At 29.3% G+C, this 18985-nt stretch overlaps 3 protein-coding genes across 12 annotated transcripts; 2 read left to right on the top strand and 1 right to left on the bottom strand.

The window, feature by feature from the left end:
• Positions 1-75: 75 nt before the first annotated feature.
• On the bottom strand, positions 76-2735 carry LOC111678191 (zinc finger protein 184-like). Its single transcript, XM_023439456.2, has 3 exons — positions 1267-2735; positions 575-1022; positions 76-502 (listed from the first exon to the last, which is right to left on the bottom strand). The coding sequence occupies exons 1-3, from the start codon at positions 2255-2257 to the stop codon at positions 379-381; spliced, it is 1563 nt and encodes a 520-aa protein (XP_023295224.2). The 5' UTR covers positions 2258-2735; the 3' UTR covers positions 76-378.
• Positions 2736-3034: 299 nt separating this feature from the next.
• On the top strand, positions 3035-6211 carry LOC111678185 (mitosis initiation protein fs(1)Ya). 2 transcript variants are annotated; one of them, XM_023439451.2, is made up of 4 exons: positions 3035-3156; positions 3219-4030; positions 4146-5374; positions 5925-6211. In XM_023439451.2, the coding sequence occupies exons 1-4, from the start codon at positions 3139-3141 to the stop codon at positions 6140-6142; spliced, it is 2277 nt and encodes a 758-aa protein (XP_023295219.2). In that variant the 5' UTR covers positions 3035-3138; the 3' UTR covers positions 6143-6211. The 2 variants fall into 2 exon arrangements, with proteins under 2 accessions (XP_023295219.2, XP_046803459.1); XM_046947503.1 differs by having other exon boundaries at positions 4146-5400; positions 5925-6082.
• Positions 6212-6497: 286 nt separating this feature from the next.
• On the top strand, positions 6498-18845 carry LOC111678229 (probable phosphorylase b kinase regulatory subunit alpha). 9 transcript variants are annotated; one of them, XM_023439509.2, is made up of 13 exons: positions 6499-6675; positions 6771-7877; positions 8223-8399; positions 8461-8784; positions 9849-9996; positions 11592-11921; positions 12000-12251; positions 13346-13513; positions 13910-13960; positions 17114-17541; positions 17611-17878; positions 17946-18543; positions 18610-18845. In XM_023439509.2, the coding sequence occupies exons 2-13, from the start codon at positions 6810-6812 to the stop codon at positions 18713-18715; spliced, it is 3918 nt and encodes a 1305-aa protein (XP_023295277.1). In that variant the 5' UTR covers positions 6499-6675; positions 6771-6809; the 3' UTR covers positions 18716-18845. The 9 variants fall into 9 exon arrangements, with proteins under 9 accessions (XP_046801730.1, XP_046801729.1, XP_023295277.1 ...); XM_046945771.1 differs by having other exon boundaries at positions 6748-7877; XM_046945774.1 differs by having other exon boundaries at positions 6498-7877; positions 12000-12227; positions 13409-13513.
• The last annotated feature ends 140 nt before the right edge of the window (positions 18846-18985 follow it).

Raw genomic sequence — 18985 nt, 5'->3', positions numbered from 1 at the left:
AATTTTTTTTTTTTTAACATGCATAAAACTTACAAAGGAAATGCTTTAATTAAATCAGAAATAAAATGTGTTTATTTGAATTTCAATTAATATATGATTTTGAGTTTCGATTCCGTATGATACATAATTGGAAACTTAGAAATGTCAATTTCAACAATCAGGTGGCTATTATTTACTATGGAATTTATACAATAATTTTAGATTTTCTTTTCAATAATTTATTAAGCATAAATTAAATTAATTTTAAATATTATATTTGTATGTACATACATTAGAATTATGTATTTTTTTACTTAAACAATGACACTAAACATTACAAAATCGACAGACAGACACATCGATTAAAGCACATTTATCTATGAATGTTTGCATGTACATTTAATTTATAATGGTATTTCTCGTAGATCTTTTAGAGGTTGGTTTTAAATCTTCAACTAATGTTTTGAGATGTGACACATCATCTACTTCTACATTATGAGCAGTTATCATATGATGTTTAAGCCTTCAAAAGGAAAATAATTTTATATTTTTAAAAAATGTAATAGAAAGCTAAAGTTTTAAAGTTATAACTTACATGTGTGGTTTCAAAAAGGCCTTTTCACATGAATCACAACGATAACGATGCTGTGAATGAACCTTATATATATGATCCTGTAGACGTTTTCTCGTATGAAAGCATTTCGTACATGTAGCACATTGAAAATTCTTCTCTCCCGTATGAATGAATGAGTGATCAATTAATTGCTTTCTTTGCCGGAATGCCGCTTGACAACCATCGAAATTGCATACAAATGGCTTTTCATCACGATGCATTCTATAGTGTAATATAAGCTGTGATCGGCGGGCAAATTTCTTACCACATTCGGCACATTCAACTTTTTTGCCAAAATGTAAAGCTTGGTGAGTGGTTAGAATATTTTTCTGTCGAAATGATTTGCCACAAACATTACAGGTGTAGGGTTTAACACCGTTGTGTATATTATAGTGAGATTCAATATCATAAACACGATTGAAAGTTTTATCTGAAAAAAAAAATATAATGTATCGGTAATATTCATTGAATAACTACAAAAATATCGTTCTTTAAATTTAGAATTTTATGAATTAAAAACATCTTTGATTTTTAAAGTTTCCACTCTTATCAAACTTAAATATATTTTTAATATTATTGATTATTACCAATCGGCTCAAAATCACCTTTTGAGACGATTAATTAGGTATTAAATTTAATAATTATTTTTTAATATCGTCAAGATCTTAACTTACCACAATGCTGACATTTATAAGACATTTTAACTTTTCCACTTTCATCAATAGTTGTTGTCATAAAGAACGCATTTTGTGTTGTAGTTTCGGTATGTTCTTCCATAGTCTCTTCAATTGTTTCATGGATAATAGTACTTTCACTGGAGTTTTCGGTTTCTACTTTTTCATAAGAAAATGAGCGATAATCCACTCCAAATGATTCCGTAGCAGCTGATTCATCAATAGTTGGAATTTCTTCAATTTCCACTTCTTCATCCTCCTCCACCTGATACTCATATTCGATAACTTCTTCATTAACATCTTTTGTGTTGCCCTCTTCGTAGTCGTCAATATCTTCTTCATCATCACATTCACTAGGTCCAATAATTTTAATTTCACTATCATCAGCATTGTCTTCAGCGTCATTTGTGTCATCGGGCCAGTTAGTCAAATCGATACCATTGAAATTCTCTATTTGAGTTGTCTCATCATCTTGTACGTTTATAGGGGAAGCTGGTGGTAAGGTATTGTTTTCTTTTTCCTGGTATATCTGAAGATCCTGCTCTATGTCGGCTTGTAGTGAATGTACTGTTTCCTGTTGCTCTTCTTCTACAGTTTCGTTTGGCTGGCTATATGTAGCCTGCTTTATTCCGGTTGTGGTTACTGTGGTATCAGCCTCTAAGGAATTATTACTATCATCCACCAACGGCACCAATACACTTTGTTCAAATTTTAATTCCTTATTGTCGAGGGCAGCGTCTTTCAAATCCTCGAATTGTGTTTTCCAAAATTCATCGGAATCTTTGCACTGTTCATGAAAATCTTGGAATTCGGATATTCGATTAAAACACGGTGCGCACAGATTTTGTTTTACCCTGTCTTGCCGATTTGGTTTTGTAACATTTGTTAATTGTAAACATTTTTCGAGAAATCTCAATATGAGCCGTGTCATTTTTATTGGCTCATGATTAATTTCATGTAAACAAATACGACAATTATCAAATACATCCATATTTATTACAAAAAAATTCTAACAGCTACACAATATTTAAAAAATGTATGGTCGAAATTAATGTAATTTCGCCTATAAAAATAATAAAATAGATGTACACTATACGACTAATTATAAGAGGGGGCAGAAGCTTGATCAAAACAGATGTACAAAAACAAGAGGCAATTTGTTTGTGTAGAAATGTAAAAGATCTGTCAAAGCCTTTTGGTTGTTTTATATACAAACAACAACAATTAAAAGTAGGATTGACAGTTGTATGTCACTGGATATTAGTAAGCATTAAACAGCTGTTCGATAGCTGCCGCCGTGCTTGTATTAAATAAAAGAAAAAAGCATTGCCAGAACGACTTTATTTGTAAATAAAATTTAGTAAACAATTATGTCTTTATTTTAATTTTAAAAATATTTTTAAATGATTAAATATGTTAAAAATTTGACTGCAGAATTTTGTGCCATTAACCTTATAGAGATTGTGCCTTAACACTTTAGCGATTATTGGTGTGTCGTTTGAAGTTTAAGATATGTATTTATTAGAGAATTTATACGAACGATAACATTTGTCGATAAACTGCTCGAATAATGAAAATTGGAAATTATATTATTAAAATCTGACATGTTTTTTTTTTAAATTTTAATTGTTTCAATACTTTACATAATTTAAAATGTACATATGGTATGTATGTGAAAAATAGTACTATTGAAGTACTTTAAATAACTTTGTACATTTGATTACTACTTTCCATCCCTTTTGCAGATCATTACATCTTTGATTTTTTTACCGTTATAGTTGTTTTTGTTTAATATTTTTGTAATTCTGTTTTTTAATCCCAGTGTGTTTTTTTAATTTTAAAAAACTTAATGATTTTAAAAAAGAAATAATCATGCGTATACCTGATGATGTAAGTAATAATAACAAATTTAAATAAAATTTTAATATTAAAGTTAATAATATGATCGTTAGGTTATTTGTAAAGTTTGTCAAGGTGTTTTTTGTTGTGCTGAATGTCGTCACAAACATGAAATAAAAAATCATGCTATAATAATTCGCAAACCTATTGAGAATCCAACTGCGAACGGTTGTGTTCATGAAGGAGGTTCCGCAGTTGTAAATGATACCGCAACAGCTTATGAAACAATTTATCTATTTTGCCCCATTTGCGAAAAACGACCCTTACCCTTACAGCCAGAATTGCATAATGAAATACTCGAACATATAGAATTAAAACACTTGCCATTGCGTTGCCAGAAATGCTTTAAAATCTATAATAAAGTTGATGATCTTAAAGAATTTTCAAAATGTATACATCCTAGCGCTGTGTGTCAGGAATCAATTAATTCAAATCAAACTTGTTACACGGATGAAGCATCTAAAGTCACTGTTACTAAATCCACAATGCCACATTGCATCGCATCACAAAATTCTCCTATGAGACGTCATGATTTTAATGAAAGCCATTTGACACCTATATCGGTAATAAATATGCGTTGGAAAGCCAAAAGTAAATTAACCCATGAAGAATTTATAAGTGATAGTGTTTCGTCGATAAAGAATATATCATCTATAAGTAATTCCTCAATCAGGCGTAGTATGGGAGTTGCCTCGGCAGTGAAGGGCAAAGTTATACGGTGTTCTTCGACGCCTGTTCATCTGGAAATGGTATTTGCTAAGCCAAAAGAGCAAACATTTAATGCAACTGGCGGTGGTCATATGTCAAGTATACAATATAACAGTAGCTTGGAATCGGATAGTCCAGCTTTTCCTCAACCAAGCAGGTATTAAAAAACAAAAATTTTAATGAAACTTATGGAAACCATATAGAAATTTGCAAAATTTAATTTTCACTTTGTGAAGTTTTCTCCTCTGTAATTAACTTTCTTTTTTTTAAAGTCAAGCCGTTGAACCTATGAACCGTTATATGAAAGTTGCAGGATCACGTCCTAGAATGTCTGCGGTCACCCCCTTGCGACAGGTTATGTCTAAAAGTATTCAAAAAGCATTTGCAGAACATGGACTGCCTGCGTCCACAGCTCTTCGAGGTTCGAATGCCTTTCATCGTAAAAAGATGTTTGATAACACATCATCACCTGAGGTTAACGACGAACAATCTCCACAACCACCTGCCTTAGATTTACGTTTGTCGCCGGCTGTCCGACGTAGACAAACTGAAAGTGAGGAATCTTTAGAACAACAAACAACTTATAATCAGCCAAAGCAACGTAATGATTTACCCAATTTAAGACGTAAAATTTTACTATCGGCCCAAAAACTTACAACCGAGTCCATTGTTATAACGCGCACGGAACATTTGTCCAGTGTTTCATCTTCAACCTCGGCAGCTAGTTCGAATGGTAGTATGAATTCTGTGAAACCCTATGCTAGTTCGACAAACTCATCTTATCATTCTGCCGCTGGAACATCAAATAGCACAGGAGGTTCTGTATTCAAATCATGCAGCAGCGTTGAAATTATCACCGCCACTACCGAACAAATTCAACAGTTACAATCATTCGATGCAGGAAACGTACGACACACTGCATTGCCACCCCTAACGCCAATAACTCGTATTCCGGGCGCTGTTATACACAAAAAGATAATCAAATTTGAAACTCCTAAAATAGAGTCACGTGACTCGGTTGAATCTCAAAATTCACCAAATGATGTATTTTTCACACCCAACTCATCACCAGCACATAAATATCATGAAAATGAATCGGCCGAAATTAAACAGCGCAAACTTATGGTAAAACAAAATTTGAGTGGACGTTTCTCACCGCTACGAAGGCCTTCTATAAAAGAATGTGCCCATAGCACAGCTTTCAGTCGTATAGAAAACATAACGCATGACTTCGATGATGATGATGTTGATTGCGTTGATGTTGAAGATGATGAGGTTTTTTTGCCGGAAGAACCCGAAAAATTGTTACAAAAATCTGAATGTGAAGTAAAAAAATCAACTGAACCTCAACAGTCTAGTGGTTTATGGTCCTTAATGACTTCAGTTATGCGTTTACCCTCACGTAAAGGATCAAATACAAAGGATTCACCCAAAAATGATTCGTGTGTATTGGTTGATGCTAATTCCAATTCAATAATCAAAAGATGTGCCTCCATAGCTGGTATACTATACAATTTTATACCTTTCGTAATTATATTCAATCAATTAAATATATTTATAAAAAATCGTAAAACAGGCACATTTTCCTATAAATATATTTGAAAGTAGCAAAGTATTATTAGACATTTGACCAAGTGCAGTTTGTAGATCTAGTTAAGTAGATCACACTATGTTTACATTTTTTAATATACGCCGAAAATATGGAGTTATCTCTAAGAAACGGATATTTAAATTTTATAGGACATAAGAAAGAAAACTCATTTAATCATTCTACTTTATGAATATATGAGTTATTAGAAACTAAATCCAATTATTTATGTTTATCCCATTTATTGCAACTTTAAGTTAATTTTTCACTTACACTTTATTAAGAAATTTTATTAAGACTTTTTTAGAATAAACTCCTGTTTTTCGGAGAACGTATATTAAAAATTCTAAATATGGTGTTGTGAACTACATACTAGACCTACAAACCGAGCTTGCTCACGTGGAGAGTACATTCACATTTTTTGTCACACCGTGATAAATTTTAATTTGTTTTTTAATTTTAGGTTCTTTGGTTCGGCCCAAGCCATTAGTAGACGAAAATGAGTTGAGTACCCTAAAACGTAAACGAACCTATACCACAGATAATCAATCGACTTCAGCATATTTAGCACAATTGAATAATTCGGAATCTACTTCTCCTACCTCTGAGTTTAATACTTCATCAAAACGTTTCCGTATTCAGGGACGCCGACCAATAGATCGCATGCGTTTAAATAGTTAATATGATAATCTATGTATTTAATTTATTTTAATGTTTAACATGTTTTAAATAAATTTTTTTGTGAAATTAGTTTTCGACTTTTTTATTTATTGTACATTATAGGGTTAAACATTTCCAAATTTACAACCGTCGTTTTCTAAATACAACAATGTTTGTTTACATTTTTCTTGCATTTTGTTTAGTAATTGTCGAATTTGCTTTTGCCTCAATTCTTTGTTTGATGTAAACAAAAAATAAAACAATATAATGACAATCAGCTGTTTGAATGCAGCGATTAATTTGACATTGACGTGACATTTTCCATTTACAAAAGAAAATTTATTGTAAAAATTTTACATTGTTTAGTTTGTGTGAAAAAAAAATTGAAAATTTGTGAAAATATTTGAAAATTCTTCCAAAATATCGAATTTAATAAAATAAAATATTGTGTGGAAGTGTAATTTAGCAAAAATTATGCTATAGAAACGCGTTGAAGATAAAAAATCAACATCAGTAAAAATAAAAATAAATTTTGAGAAAAATTGTGAAATTATGTAAGTTTTGTGTCTCGTTTAGTGAAAAGCCAATTGCAATTTATGCTGAGATAAAAAAGCTAATTTGAGTAGAAACATTTTTTTCACATATATAGTATTTCCACTTTGTCCGTCGAATTGAAAAACAACAAAAGATGCGTTCACGCAGCAATTCAGGCGTACGCCTGGACTATTACCAACGTATTGTTCATCGCTTGATTATGAGCCACCAGGAGCCCGTAACGGGTTTATTTCCAGCATCCAATATTAATTCGCATGCCTGGATCAGAGATAATGTATATTGCATATTAGCAGTATGGGGTCTGTCGATGGCCTACAAAAAGATAGCGGATCAGGATGAAGATCGTGCCAAATGCTATGAACTAGAACAAAGTTGTGTTAAATTAATGCGTGGTCTCTTAATGGCCATGATGAATCAAAAGGATAAAGTGGAAAAGTTTAAAATAACTCAAAATCCATTGGATTCTCTACATGCAAAGTACTCTAGCAAAAACGGACAACCTGTTGTGGGTGATGCTGAATGGGGCCATTTACAAATCGATGCGGTGTCATTGTATCTTTTAATTTTGGCACAAATGACAGCATCGGGTCTTCAAATTGTTTTCTCCTTAGATGAAGTATCATTTATACAAAATTTAGTCTTCTATATTGAATCGGCCTACTGTATTCCCGATTATGGCATCTGGGAACGTGGAGACAAAACAAATCATGGTGAACCAGAACTAAATGCCAGTTCCATTGGTATGGCTAAGGCTGCTCTTGAGGCCATGAACGAATTAGATCTATTTGGTGCTCGCGGTGGTCCCGCTAGTGTTATACATGTATTGGCTGATGAGGCACACAAGTGTCAAGCTGTTCTACAATCAATGTTACCGCGTGAATCCAATAGTAAAGAACTTGATTCGGGACTTTTATGTGTTATTGGATTTCCAGCCTTTGCTGTCGACGACCCACAATTGATACGTAATACCAAAGATGCCATCTTACATCGTTTACAAGGTAAATACGGTTGTAAACGTTTCCTACGTGATGGCTATCGTACACCCAAAGAGGATCCCACACGTTTGTACTACGAAAGATGGGAATTGCGTATGTTTGAGAATATTGAATGTGAATGGCCATTATTTTATTGTTATTTGATATTGTTCCATGCATTTCAATCTGATAAGTTGGCCGTTAAAGAGTATGCAGATCGTTTGGAGGTGAGTAAGGAAGTTTTAAATTTTATTAGTTTAAGTTAGGAATTGTCAGTTTTAGAAGCGTTCACTTATTTTAAACTTAATCATTTACAAAAAATATTTAAAGTGGCATTAATGAATTGAATGAGTCAGACGGTGTGACAAAAATTATTAATAGGACTTTTTAGACAAACATTGGAACTTTAAGTTTATTTTGTGTTGTAAAATTTATTTCAATTAAAGTTTGTTTCAATCGAGTTAAACAGAGACATTTGAAAAAATTTTGTGTTTTGTGTTCTGAAAGTATAATCTGTCGACTTTAAAATTATGTTCCTTGTAGCTTATTTGACAATACAATTTTTTTTCCAGCAAATAATGGTTCGTGGAGATGATGGTATACTTTTAATACCCGAGAGTTATGCGGTAACACATGATACTGTACCACAAGAATATCAAATGCCAGGATCACAACCAAGAGAAGTTGTAGGACGCTGTCCATTTTTGTGGGGTCAATCTCTATTCATTTTAGGCAGATTATTACAAGAGGCAAGTTTAAAAACACATTTGAAACATATGAATGAATAAAGAGATATATTTGTTATTTTAGGGCTTTCTAGCGGTGGGTGAATTAGATCCCCTCAATCGTCGTTTGGGTGCTCAGAAAAAGCCAGATGTTGTCGTACAGGTTGTTATAATTGCTGAAGATAATGAAATACGTGATAAATTGGCTGAATATGATTTGCATGTACAAACCATAGCTGAGGTGGCACCAATTGAAGTTCAACCAGCTCGTGTTTTAAGTCATTTGTATACGTATTTGGGTAGAAATCGTAAATTGGGTTTGACTGGTCGTAAGTCTCGTGATGTGGGTATATTAAGTACGAGTAAATTGTATTCGTTAAAAGATAGAATATTTGCTTTTACGCCACAGGTAAGTTAAAGAATTCTTCATATATGTTCTTAGTTTAGTTTTATTTTAGGTATAAAATATATTTGTAATTTTCTTTTAGAATATTTTATTTAATTTATTTTAATTTTATTTCTTTAATATCCAACATTAGTTTGTCGACCTATCACGTTTTTATATTGCCTCCGACAATGAGTTAATGATTGATATTTTAAAGGGCGAAATTAATTTTCTTAAGTCCGCTTGGGATTTGCTTGGACGTCCCTTGGTTACTTTAGTTTTGAAGAAAATTCATTTAGGTCTGTTTTTAAAATTTAATTTGAGTTTTTTTCTTAAATATTTGTTTTTGTTTACAGCATTATCAGTTATTTTTATTATTATTTCAATTTTAATTGCAAGGGATGATGATGCATTTTTTTCCTTTTAATTATTTCTGTCTAATTTGAATGTTTTTATTTCTCAATCAAAAGCAAGTTTTTATAGGTTTATTGTTGGTTATGGTACCTTTATGTTATTTTGTTTAATTGGCAGTAGAAATAAAATTTTAAATTTATTGTTCATTAATATTTAAAGGAATTGGAAAAGGTGAACATTTGTTTGAGCATTACATGACAGAGTAATTAAGCAAGATATTTTATTTTATAAGCATATTATTTATTCTTGTTATTTCCGTTTTATTATACATACATCACATTTAAAGAAAGATCTATTTAATTGAAAAATCTTGTTTAATTTCTTCTGTATTATTATTAATAGATTTCAAATTGGTTATAGAGAAACTTGCTTTTGTTTTTTGTATATTCCTTTTAACAGTTGTAGTTTTTTATTTATTCTTAAATTTGTGTTTATACCTCTGTTACTATATTTAAAAACCTGTGATATTTTTGCAATTTTATTATTTTATTTTTTTTCTTTTTTATTACCTTAAGTTTTATTATGCTCACCAATAGAATTTTAAATATCATTATCACTGATTTGAGTAGTATTGTATAGAAGACGATAAAGATAAAAGAAAAATCAAAAAAACAAACATTACAAATCATTTTACATACATAATATAAAAATTGTTTTCAAATTAATTTAATTAGCATATCGATTATGAAGAATATTACACCACACGTGATCCTGACTTGCTTGCAAGTAATTTCACCACCAATTTAGCTTTCCTAACAAATAATTGGCGTCATATGTTAGGAAGACCCACAATAACTTTAATGGCAACACACTATATGCTAGGTAATTACCCCATAATAGTCTTTAAATAAAAGCAATAAATAAAATACATAAATATTTTTTTTTTTTATATCAAAATCAAACATACAATCATAACACAAAATAAAATTTATATAGCAAATTTAATCATTTTATTTTTGTTAAGCTTTTTTAAAAAATATTTTTTGTTGCAGTTTTGTTTTTAAAAATATATATTATTTAAACTACGCTATTTGGTATGTTGTCCTGCATGCTTAAAAATTTTGTTTTATTTAATTTTTCTTTTTTTTTGTCCTACGTTTTATCTTAAAGAAAATGTAACTAATATTTTGATTTTTTTGGCGTTTAAAAGAATTTATTGTGACTAATAAATTATTAACATAGTTTCAATTAATTATCACCGTGATTAGTTTGTAAACTTTAATTACAATTGTCCAATTCATAATCGGTGTTGTAGGGTTGTATCGTAGTATGTCGTAAATTTTGATTTGTTTTTTTTTCCAAAATTTTTTTGACTTACAACGATACGAAATCGATTGTGAATTGAACAAATATTTTTTTTTAGTTTGGTATTACACTAAATTTAGTCTTTATTGAATTTTCGAGTTTAAATTAATTGTAATATTAATCAACCACAAATAATGAAGTCATAAAAAGAATTAAAATGTGTATATTAAAAAACTTTATGAAATATTTAATTTTAACTCGAAAGTGCTTGAAAATATTTCGTATTAAAAATAGGAAAATTCTCTGAGTTTCTTTAAATAGGCGTTCATTTAAAAAGCTGAAAAAATATTAAAGTAAAGTTTGCATTTTTAAAAATTAGAAGGCTTATATTAATATTATTTTCAAAACACCTTATTCACAAACAAAACTTTTATATTATGGATTATAAAACAAGATTTTCAAACAAAATCTAATTTATAAAAACTTTATTTGTGAATAAAGTGGAAAATGTTAAAGTTTGCAATTTCGAAAAATATTGAATTTTCAAAATTCGAAGGCTTATATATGTTCAAAACACCTTATTCACAAACAAAATTTATATCTTATAAAGGGATTTTAAAACAGAATTTCCAAATAAAATCTAATTTGAAAAAACTTTGTTTGACGGAAAATGTTTAAGTTTGCAATTTCGAAAATTTAAGAATTTGTCTACAAATAACACATTTTAACAGCTTTAAAAAGTCTTCGAGCACATGTATCTAAATACGAATTTTCGAATACATCTCAAAAAGACTTCTATTGTGAAACTACATTGAAAATACTTCAAAAAATTCTTAAAAGAGAAATTTCGAAAATGCTAGAAATTGTTTACAAATATTTAAAAATCTTCATGATTTATAGATCATTTTAACAGTTTTCAATAATTTTCCAAAAAAGTTCGAAATTATCATAAACTTAATTTCGAATTATTAACCTAAACATTAAAAAAAGTTGTTATTAATCTAAAATCCCATTAAACTTAAAGAGAAAAGACTTTGTAGATATGTAGTTAGATTTTAATTAGAACTGTTACTAACAATTTGTTTTATATCTAACATTGAGCTCGTGGTTTATGCTAAATGTTTGCTTAAAGTAAAAAATATTAATAAAAATAATTTTTCTAACATTATTAGATCAAGATAGAATACCCTTGGCCATGATACAAACAATGCGTAAACTAAAATCGGGTTATATTAATGGTACTCGTGTTATGTTGGGCAATCTTAAGGACTTCCTGAATACATCGGCTATAACTGATTTAAGCTTTTTGGGAAGTACCGAAGATGGTTATCCCGATCGTTTACATCCCGATGTACAGACATATTTGGATGAACATTTATTGCGTTCATTTAGTCATCGTAATACTATGAACCTAAGAGGTGGTCAACTGCGTCCCCGACATTTAAGACGACGCATGTCCTGCAAAGGAGCTATTAAGAAAACTAGATCTATTAACGTAGATTGTAAGTAATATGATTAAATTTTTTTGAATATGTTTTCCTTTAGCAATCCTTATTATTATTGTTTGTTTTTGCTTGCAGCTGATAACTTGGGTATGGAGGGTCCTACACCTTTGACCGAAAGACGTTTATCATCGATTGTACCACCACCTTGGTTACAGGCTAATCAACAGACCCCATTAAATTCATTCACCATCACACCTGAGGGAAGTTCTACTAATACGAATCAAAATCGTTCGGAGGTGTTGATACGTGAGAATATTTATCCAATTGATATCAATCATAGTCGTTCAGCCATTGAAAAACGCAGTGAGTTTGCTAGACAACAAGAAAGTGAGTGTTGTTGTTGTAATTCTTGATTATCATTTTTCTTACCCTACATCACTATTTCAGTTAATGATTTTACTTTAAAATTTAGCATGTTCAGTAACAAAAAACGAATTTGTAGTTTTTAAAGAAATTGTAAAAAAGAATAATTTTATAATTTTCAATATTTCCTAATCGTTTTTCGTTATAAAACAACACGATTATTTTTCATTTTATAAAACTATTTAATTAAAAAAATTTACTTTTAAACTTTAGTAAAAAAGAGAATTTTTCGAAATTTTCTATGAAAAGAGAATTTTTCGTAAATTTTCTATGAAAAGAGAATTTTTCGAAAATTCTCTATAAAAAGAGAATTTTTCGAAAATTTTCTAAAAACAGAGAATATATCGAAAAGTCTCTATGAAAAGATAATTTTTTGAAAATTCTCTATAAAAAGAAAAATTTTCGAAAATTCTCTAAAAAGGACATTATTTCGAAAAGTCTCTATAAAAACAGAATTTAGAAAAATTATATTTTCTATGAAAAGAGAATTTTTCTAAAATCCTCTATATAAAGAAAATTTTTCGAAAATTCTCTAAAAAAGATATTATTTCGAAAAGTATCTATAAAAAGAGAATTTTTCTAAAAGTCTCTATAAAACAGAATTTTTCAAAAATTCTATATTAAAAGAAAAATTAAAAAAAATTAAATAAGAGAATTTTGCTTAATTATTGTCGGTATGCTTGTCTGTATATTTGTATGTGCTCATTAATTTCTATAAACTATTTTAGTTATTTCTTATAAACATATATGTATAACTTTTTTAAAATAGTTAATATATTATAATAATTGATTAATAAGTCGCTGCTACATCATTATTTTAGTGTGCTGTAGGGTACGTTTACATACCATTTTATTCTTTTAGTTCTTTCTTTTTTTTCAGTTTATTATATTTGATTTAATTTTTCTTTTATTTTCATATATATTTGCCATTAAACAAAATTTGTATGTATGAATTTATGCACATTAAATATTTGTTGAAAATGTTTTATTATTTCGACTTGTGTGTAAATGTTGTGAAAAAAAAAATAAACTTGTCTATAACAAATATGCTAAAATAGTCAACAATGTTCCTAAAATTCTTGTGCAACGCCATCGTACGGATACAAATTTTGCCGATACAGAAGTGGAAGAGTTAATAGCCATGCTAAGAGAAACGGAAAATTTAGAAGAACAAGGTGATATCTTACAATATTTAGTTGATACCCAAGGATTAGATTTCAATACAGGTAAGTTGAAGTTATTATAAATATGTAAACAATTTTTTATATTATTCTTAATACAAGTTATTTAAATCTAACATACAATAAACACTTAATACAATTTTATTTAATTATATACATTTATACAAAACGAACACGCACCACCACCCACCCATCACATGTCTTTAAAAACTTCCTATGTTTCTCCCTATGTCCAATTGTCCAATGTCTTTTTACAATCGCATCATATAATAATTATTATTCACTTTATGTTTTCATTACTTTTCTCCTTCATAATTTGTCAACATCATCATTTTCCTCATTTTCGAATTTCAAAATTTTGTTATATTTTGTTATTCAAAAAAATTTATTTTTTCTATAATGTCCTTGTGAATTTATTTTTCGATTATTACCAATCATTAGCCGGCTTAGGACTTAAACAAAAATCATCATCGTCCTCTTCCTCCTCTTCTGGTAAGTTCAAGTTTAATGTCCAAAATTTGTTGTTATGTTGTTGACCCACCACCAAAATTTTTTTTTAAATAAATCTATAATCCTCCTACCAATGCAAAGACACTTGTAATTTGTTTCTTTATATTCTACTACAACATACATATTATGGGGCTTTTTTTTAATATAATTATAAAAATATTTACAATAATCACGTCTTCATTTTTAAATCTTGTGAAATGATAAACTCTTGTTAAAGTTTATCATATAGAAATGCTTTTTTTTGCTATATTTTTATAATAAGAATGAAATACTAAAGAAAATATGCAAAATGAAAATCCTATTGCAAAAATATAAAATTCAAAATGGACAATATTTAAAACATATTAGAAAGTGAATACTGATTATTCTGATTATTTAAAAAAAAATTTAATCAATCATGTTATAAAAACCATCCTAGCAAGGCTTGTTATTTGGCAAGACTTAAAAACGAGGATGTGATTATTTACATTATTTGGTGTCTTGTATTTTATTTATTTTCTAGTGCAAGTAATGTTCTCTTTTAATTATTATGTGTGTAATTGGGTATTTTATATGATTTTTAGTAATACTTTTACTTTTTTTTATTATTTATACACTTTTTTAGTTTGGTTTCTTATAATAATATATCAAAATACTTTTATCATCTCTAGAATTTATTTGCACACAATACATTTAATATTTTATTACATTATAATTAATTGGTTGATCGTCGCAATCATTATTGGATTAAAAAATTTCTAGCAAAATTCTAATTTATCTGACTATGTCGTAACTCGCTATTGAATTTACCTTGCTGCCTGTAATTCAGACAAGGCGAATCTAATTCAGCCAACAAATTTGGCTACAAATCTTGTTTCCATTATAGTTTTCTCAAAATCTATGTTATACTGAGTAAACAAGAGATGTTTGTATAATAAGGATCAATAGATTAACAGACTTGTTACTTGTTTATATAAGAAAAAAATAAGTGTTAATTACAACATTTTAATATTAACTCAGTAATTGTAAATAAAGGTTTTTATGTTCCTGATTTCATTAAAATATGTTCTGTACAAAAACATGTGGACACAGTGTTGCATTATTAACGTCCAATTCTAAAACTATTTGTTTCCTATATCAATACAATGGTGATCAGATAGCATAAAGCAAGACAAATTTTAAAAAAAAATCTTTCTATACAAATCAATATTAATCATATATAATTAACAAAGCAAGGATTTTCATGCAATAAAAAAATGCAAAATGTGCGCTATAATATGCACTAAATATATTTATTTTTATACCCTTCACCATCGTGAGAAGGGTATATATAAGTTTGTCATTCCGTTTGTAATTTCTATAATATAATTTTCCGTCCCTATAAAGTATATATATATTCTGGATCCTTAAAGATAGCGGAGTCAATTAAGCCATGTCCGTCTGTCTGTTGAAATCAATTTTCTAAGAATCCAGATATCTTCGAGATCCAAATCTTCAAAAAATTCTATCAGACATGCTTCCGAGAAGTTTCCTATTGCAAAATCATCAAATCGGTCCATAAATAACTGAGATATGGGTAAAAATCTGAGACTACCTCTGAAAATTTCCTCAACAAATTATAAATAAAAGCATAAAAACAACAAGAGGAAGATAAAGCAGTAATATGTTGGTAATACAGCTCATATTTGTTTGAGGGTGGTAATACAGTTTAACGGTGGTAGTACAGTACAACGGTTAATATTTCTTTCTGCTACATTTTATATTTGTTTGTGTGTATGTTATGTGTGACATGTGTGCAGAGATACAAGATAAAAAAAAACTGTAATTTAAAACATACTTGGTGAAGGGTATATAAGATTCGGCACAGCCGAATATAGAAATCTGACTTGTTTATTTCTATTTTTTTATTTTCCTAAAACGAAACATGAAAATATACATCAATTACGTATATATTTGAAATGTTATTTTATTTAAATATTAGCGCATTTATGTGGAATTTTGCCTAATCTCAGTTATATTTAAATAATTTTTTGGATTATCTGAAAGAGGATTTATATAAAGGATATCATTTTGTAGCAATCAAATTTGAGTGAAAGGAAAATAGTTCAAAGTTATTTTGATTTCCTGACTATAAACATGCATTTGCATAAAAATCCTTGCCCTCACAATTGATATTGCTAAAAATATTATTTATTGAAAAATATTTTTAATTTTTATCGAAATTTTTCCATAAAAAAATTTAGCAATATTTTTATAAAGTTCAAATTTTCAAAATTTCCTATAAAACAACTTCTTTTCGAATGAAAATTTTTCACAATTTTTTTAATAAAAAAAAATTGTTTCATAAATTTAGAAAAAAACACATTTATTTTAAAAAAGGAAAAATTAAAAATTTTCGTAAATTTTCTTTTAAAAAAATGGGAACATTTCAAAAATATACTTTAATAAAAGGAAACGTTTTAAAATGTTTGTATAACAATATAAAAAAAGTATGAAATAAAGAAAATAAATTTCCAATAATTTCTATGTGAAAGAGAATATTAAAAAAAAACGAGAAAATTTTCTATATAAAAAGATAAAATTTAAAAATTATTAAAAAAGAAAACCTATAAAAAAGAAGTAATTTACTATTATCCAAAAATTATTATTTGTGAGTATAAGTTGATCCAATTAACTGAGCACCATTGTACACATTTATATGATCATTTAATTGTTTATCGAGCGGTGATGTTTATAAACATAAAACTCCCAACACTTAATATATATAATACACATTGGACACCCTACACCAGCTTTAAAAAAATTCTTAAAACTCTTGTAAAATTAAAAAACAAATACTTTACAAAATTTTCAACTATTTTAACATTTCTCTATTTAATTTTCTCTTCTTTTTCTATAAACTCTATATGAAAAAAAATATGTTTGGTCGTTTTGGTTTAAATGTAACTCTCTCATACTCATACATAAATCATCTTAACTTAATCTATATCTAAACAAAATTGGCTATTTGCTGCTAATGTTAATGCTTACAAAATTGCACCTTAAAAATAATCATCTTTCATTATTAAAATAATAAAACACACACACACATCTTGCATGTAAATATGTGTTAATGCTTTTTTGGAAATAAAATATTAAAAAAAACAAAATCAAAAGTAATTGATCCAACCCTTGTGGAGGAATCAACATACGATGAGTTAGCTTTTAAAAGTACTGCTTCGAAGCCTCCATTACCACCATCTGCACTGTTGGTGGTGCCCCATGATGAGCCAGCATCTTTTAATAATACCAACAATGTCAATGTTATTAATTCCTCTCACTCTGAAGGCATGCTGGAAGAGGGACGTGTCGTTACTGTACGCGATTTACTCAAGGGCTTATACGAAAAGGCTTGTCAGCAAAAACTCTGGGGTTTGGTACGTCATACCGCCGGTATGTTGGGTAAGCGAGTGGAGGATTTAGCCAAAGCAGTTACCGATTTGTTGGTACGTCAGAAACAAGTGACCGTGGGCATGCCACCGAATAATGAGTTTACCATAACGGCTCCCTTGCCCGAAGCTGATTTAAGGCAGTTGATACATGATGTTTGTATTTGAAATGTGATGTTTAATTTTATTTAGTTTTAAATTGTAATTTATTTTCGTATTTTAAAGGCTTATGGTGATGATGAAAGTACCGCTATGTTGACACAAGAATTAATGGTTTATTTGGCCATGTTTATACGCACCGAACCACAGTTGTTCCATGAAATGTTACGTCTTAGAGTTGGTCTTATTATCCAAGTTATGGCTAAAGAGTTATCACGTACTTTGAATTGCGATGGTGAAGCGGCCTCGGAACATTTGTTGAATTTGTCACCGTTTGAAATGAAAAATCTTTTATATCATATTCTAAGTGGCAAAGAATTTGCTGTAAGCAGTGGTATGTTTCATTATATTATTTAAAATATTATTACTCCTTTAACTGCTGTTTTTTATAAATATTTTAGTGGCTCGTGGTAATCTATCCATTGTTAGCTGTAAATCCAGTCGTGTTAGCAAGAAGAGTCAAATTGGTTTGGGTGATCCGGAGGGTGAAGATGCCCTAATCGCCAGCATTGACGATAGACAGGGACAATGGTTACGTAGACGTCGTCTAGATGGTGCTCTTAATCGTGTACCACGTGATTTCTATTCGCGTGTCTGGTCAGTTTTGGAAAAATGTCAAGGTTTGGCCATAGAAGGTCGTATTCTACAACAGAGTTTAACTCAAGAAATGACTCCTGGCGAGTTAAAGTTTGCCTTGGAAGTTGAGACAGCCTTAAATCAAATTCCCCAACCAGAATATCGTCAATTGGTGGTGGAGGCTTTAATGGTTTTGACTCTGGTAACCGAACATAATATGGTACCAAATTTGGGTGGTATTATATATGTCGAACATTTGGTGCATAAAGCCAATCAATTGTTTTTGGAAGATCAACGTAAGGTTCAGGGTGATGCTACTCTCTGCTGTGCCAAATCCAAAGATGGTAAAGAACAACATCAGGCTGCCTCTGGTATGTTGTTGTGTGGTGGTGCTGCATATATTTGTCAACATTTGTACGATAGGTGGGTATATCAGTGTTAATACATTTTTTTGCTTAGATCTTAAATATTTTTATTTTCTTATTTTAGTGCTCCCAGTGGCAGTTATGGCACTATGACTTATATGGCACGTGCTGTTGCTTTGGTCTTGGATTGTCTTCCCAAACACGGTGAAATGGAATGCGCCATTTCCTAATCATTTTATAACGTATACGTTCTTTTTCGAATGAGTTTCATCTCATGCTTTAATTTTGCTGAATTTTAAGTTTGCTATTTAACCATTACAATACACATTACAATAAAAAAGTGTTTTAGTTGTTTAATTATTAATGTTTAGTTTTATTTTTTGTTTTTGTAACAATTTATTAAGAAATTTTACTCGAAATTTTGTTGAATTTTATGAATTTATTTTGTAATTAAGTGGAATAATTTAAAAATAATCCATACCTACATATATTTTATTTAC

The sequence above is a fragment of the Lucilia cuprina genome, chromosome 3 (genome assembly GCF_022045245.1).
Source record: "Lucilia cuprina isolate Lc7/37 chromosome 3, ASM2204524v1, whole genome shotgun sequence".
In the NCBI taxonomy this organism is placed as follows: Eukaryota; Metazoa; Arthropoda; class Insecta; order Diptera; family Calliphoridae; genus Lucilia; species Lucilia cuprina.
This window is presented reverse-complemented; position numbering and strand designations above follow the sequence as displayed.

What these genes read in the sequence shown, in the direction of transcription:
- LOC111678191 (XM_023439456.2), bottom strand. Translation starts at nt 2,257, where the DNA reads ATGGATGTATTTGATAATTGTCGTATTTGTTTACATGAAATTAATCAT. An exon ending in TTATAAATGTCAGCATTGTG is followed by an intron (nt 1,023 to 1,266) that starts GTAAGTTAAGAT and finishes TTTTTTTTTCAG; the next exon opens with ATAAAACTTTCAATCGTGTT. An exon ending in GCCTTTTTGAAACCACACAT is followed by an intron (nt 503 to 574) that starts GTAAGTTATAAC and finishes TTCCTTTTGAAG; the next exon opens with GCTTAAACATCATATGATAA.
- LOC111678185 (XM_023439451.2), top strand. An exon ending in GCTTTTCCTCAACCAAGCAG is followed by an intron (nt 4,031 to 4,145) that starts GTATTAAAAAAC and finishes TTTTTTTTAAAG; the next exon opens with TCAAGCCGTTGAACCTATGA. An exon ending in AAGATGTGCCTCCATAGCTG is followed by an intron (nt 5,375 to 5,924) that starts GTATACTATACA and finishes TTTTAATTTTAG; the next exon opens with GTTCTTTGGTTCGGCCCAAG.
- LOC111678229 (XM_023439509.2), top strand. Translation starts at nt 6,810, where the DNA reads ATGCGTTCACGCAGCAATTCAGGCGTACGCCTGGACTATTACCAACGT. An exon ending in TAGGCAGATTATTACAAGAG is followed by an intron (nt 8,400 to 8,460) that starts GCAAGTTTAAAA and finishes TTGTTATTTTAG; the next exon opens with GGCTTTCTAGCGGTGGGTGA. An exon ending in GTTTGCTAGACAACAAGAAA is followed by an intron (nt 12,252 to 13,345) that starts GTGAGTGTTGTT and finishes ATGCTAAAATAG; the next exon opens with TCAACAATGTTCCTAAAATT.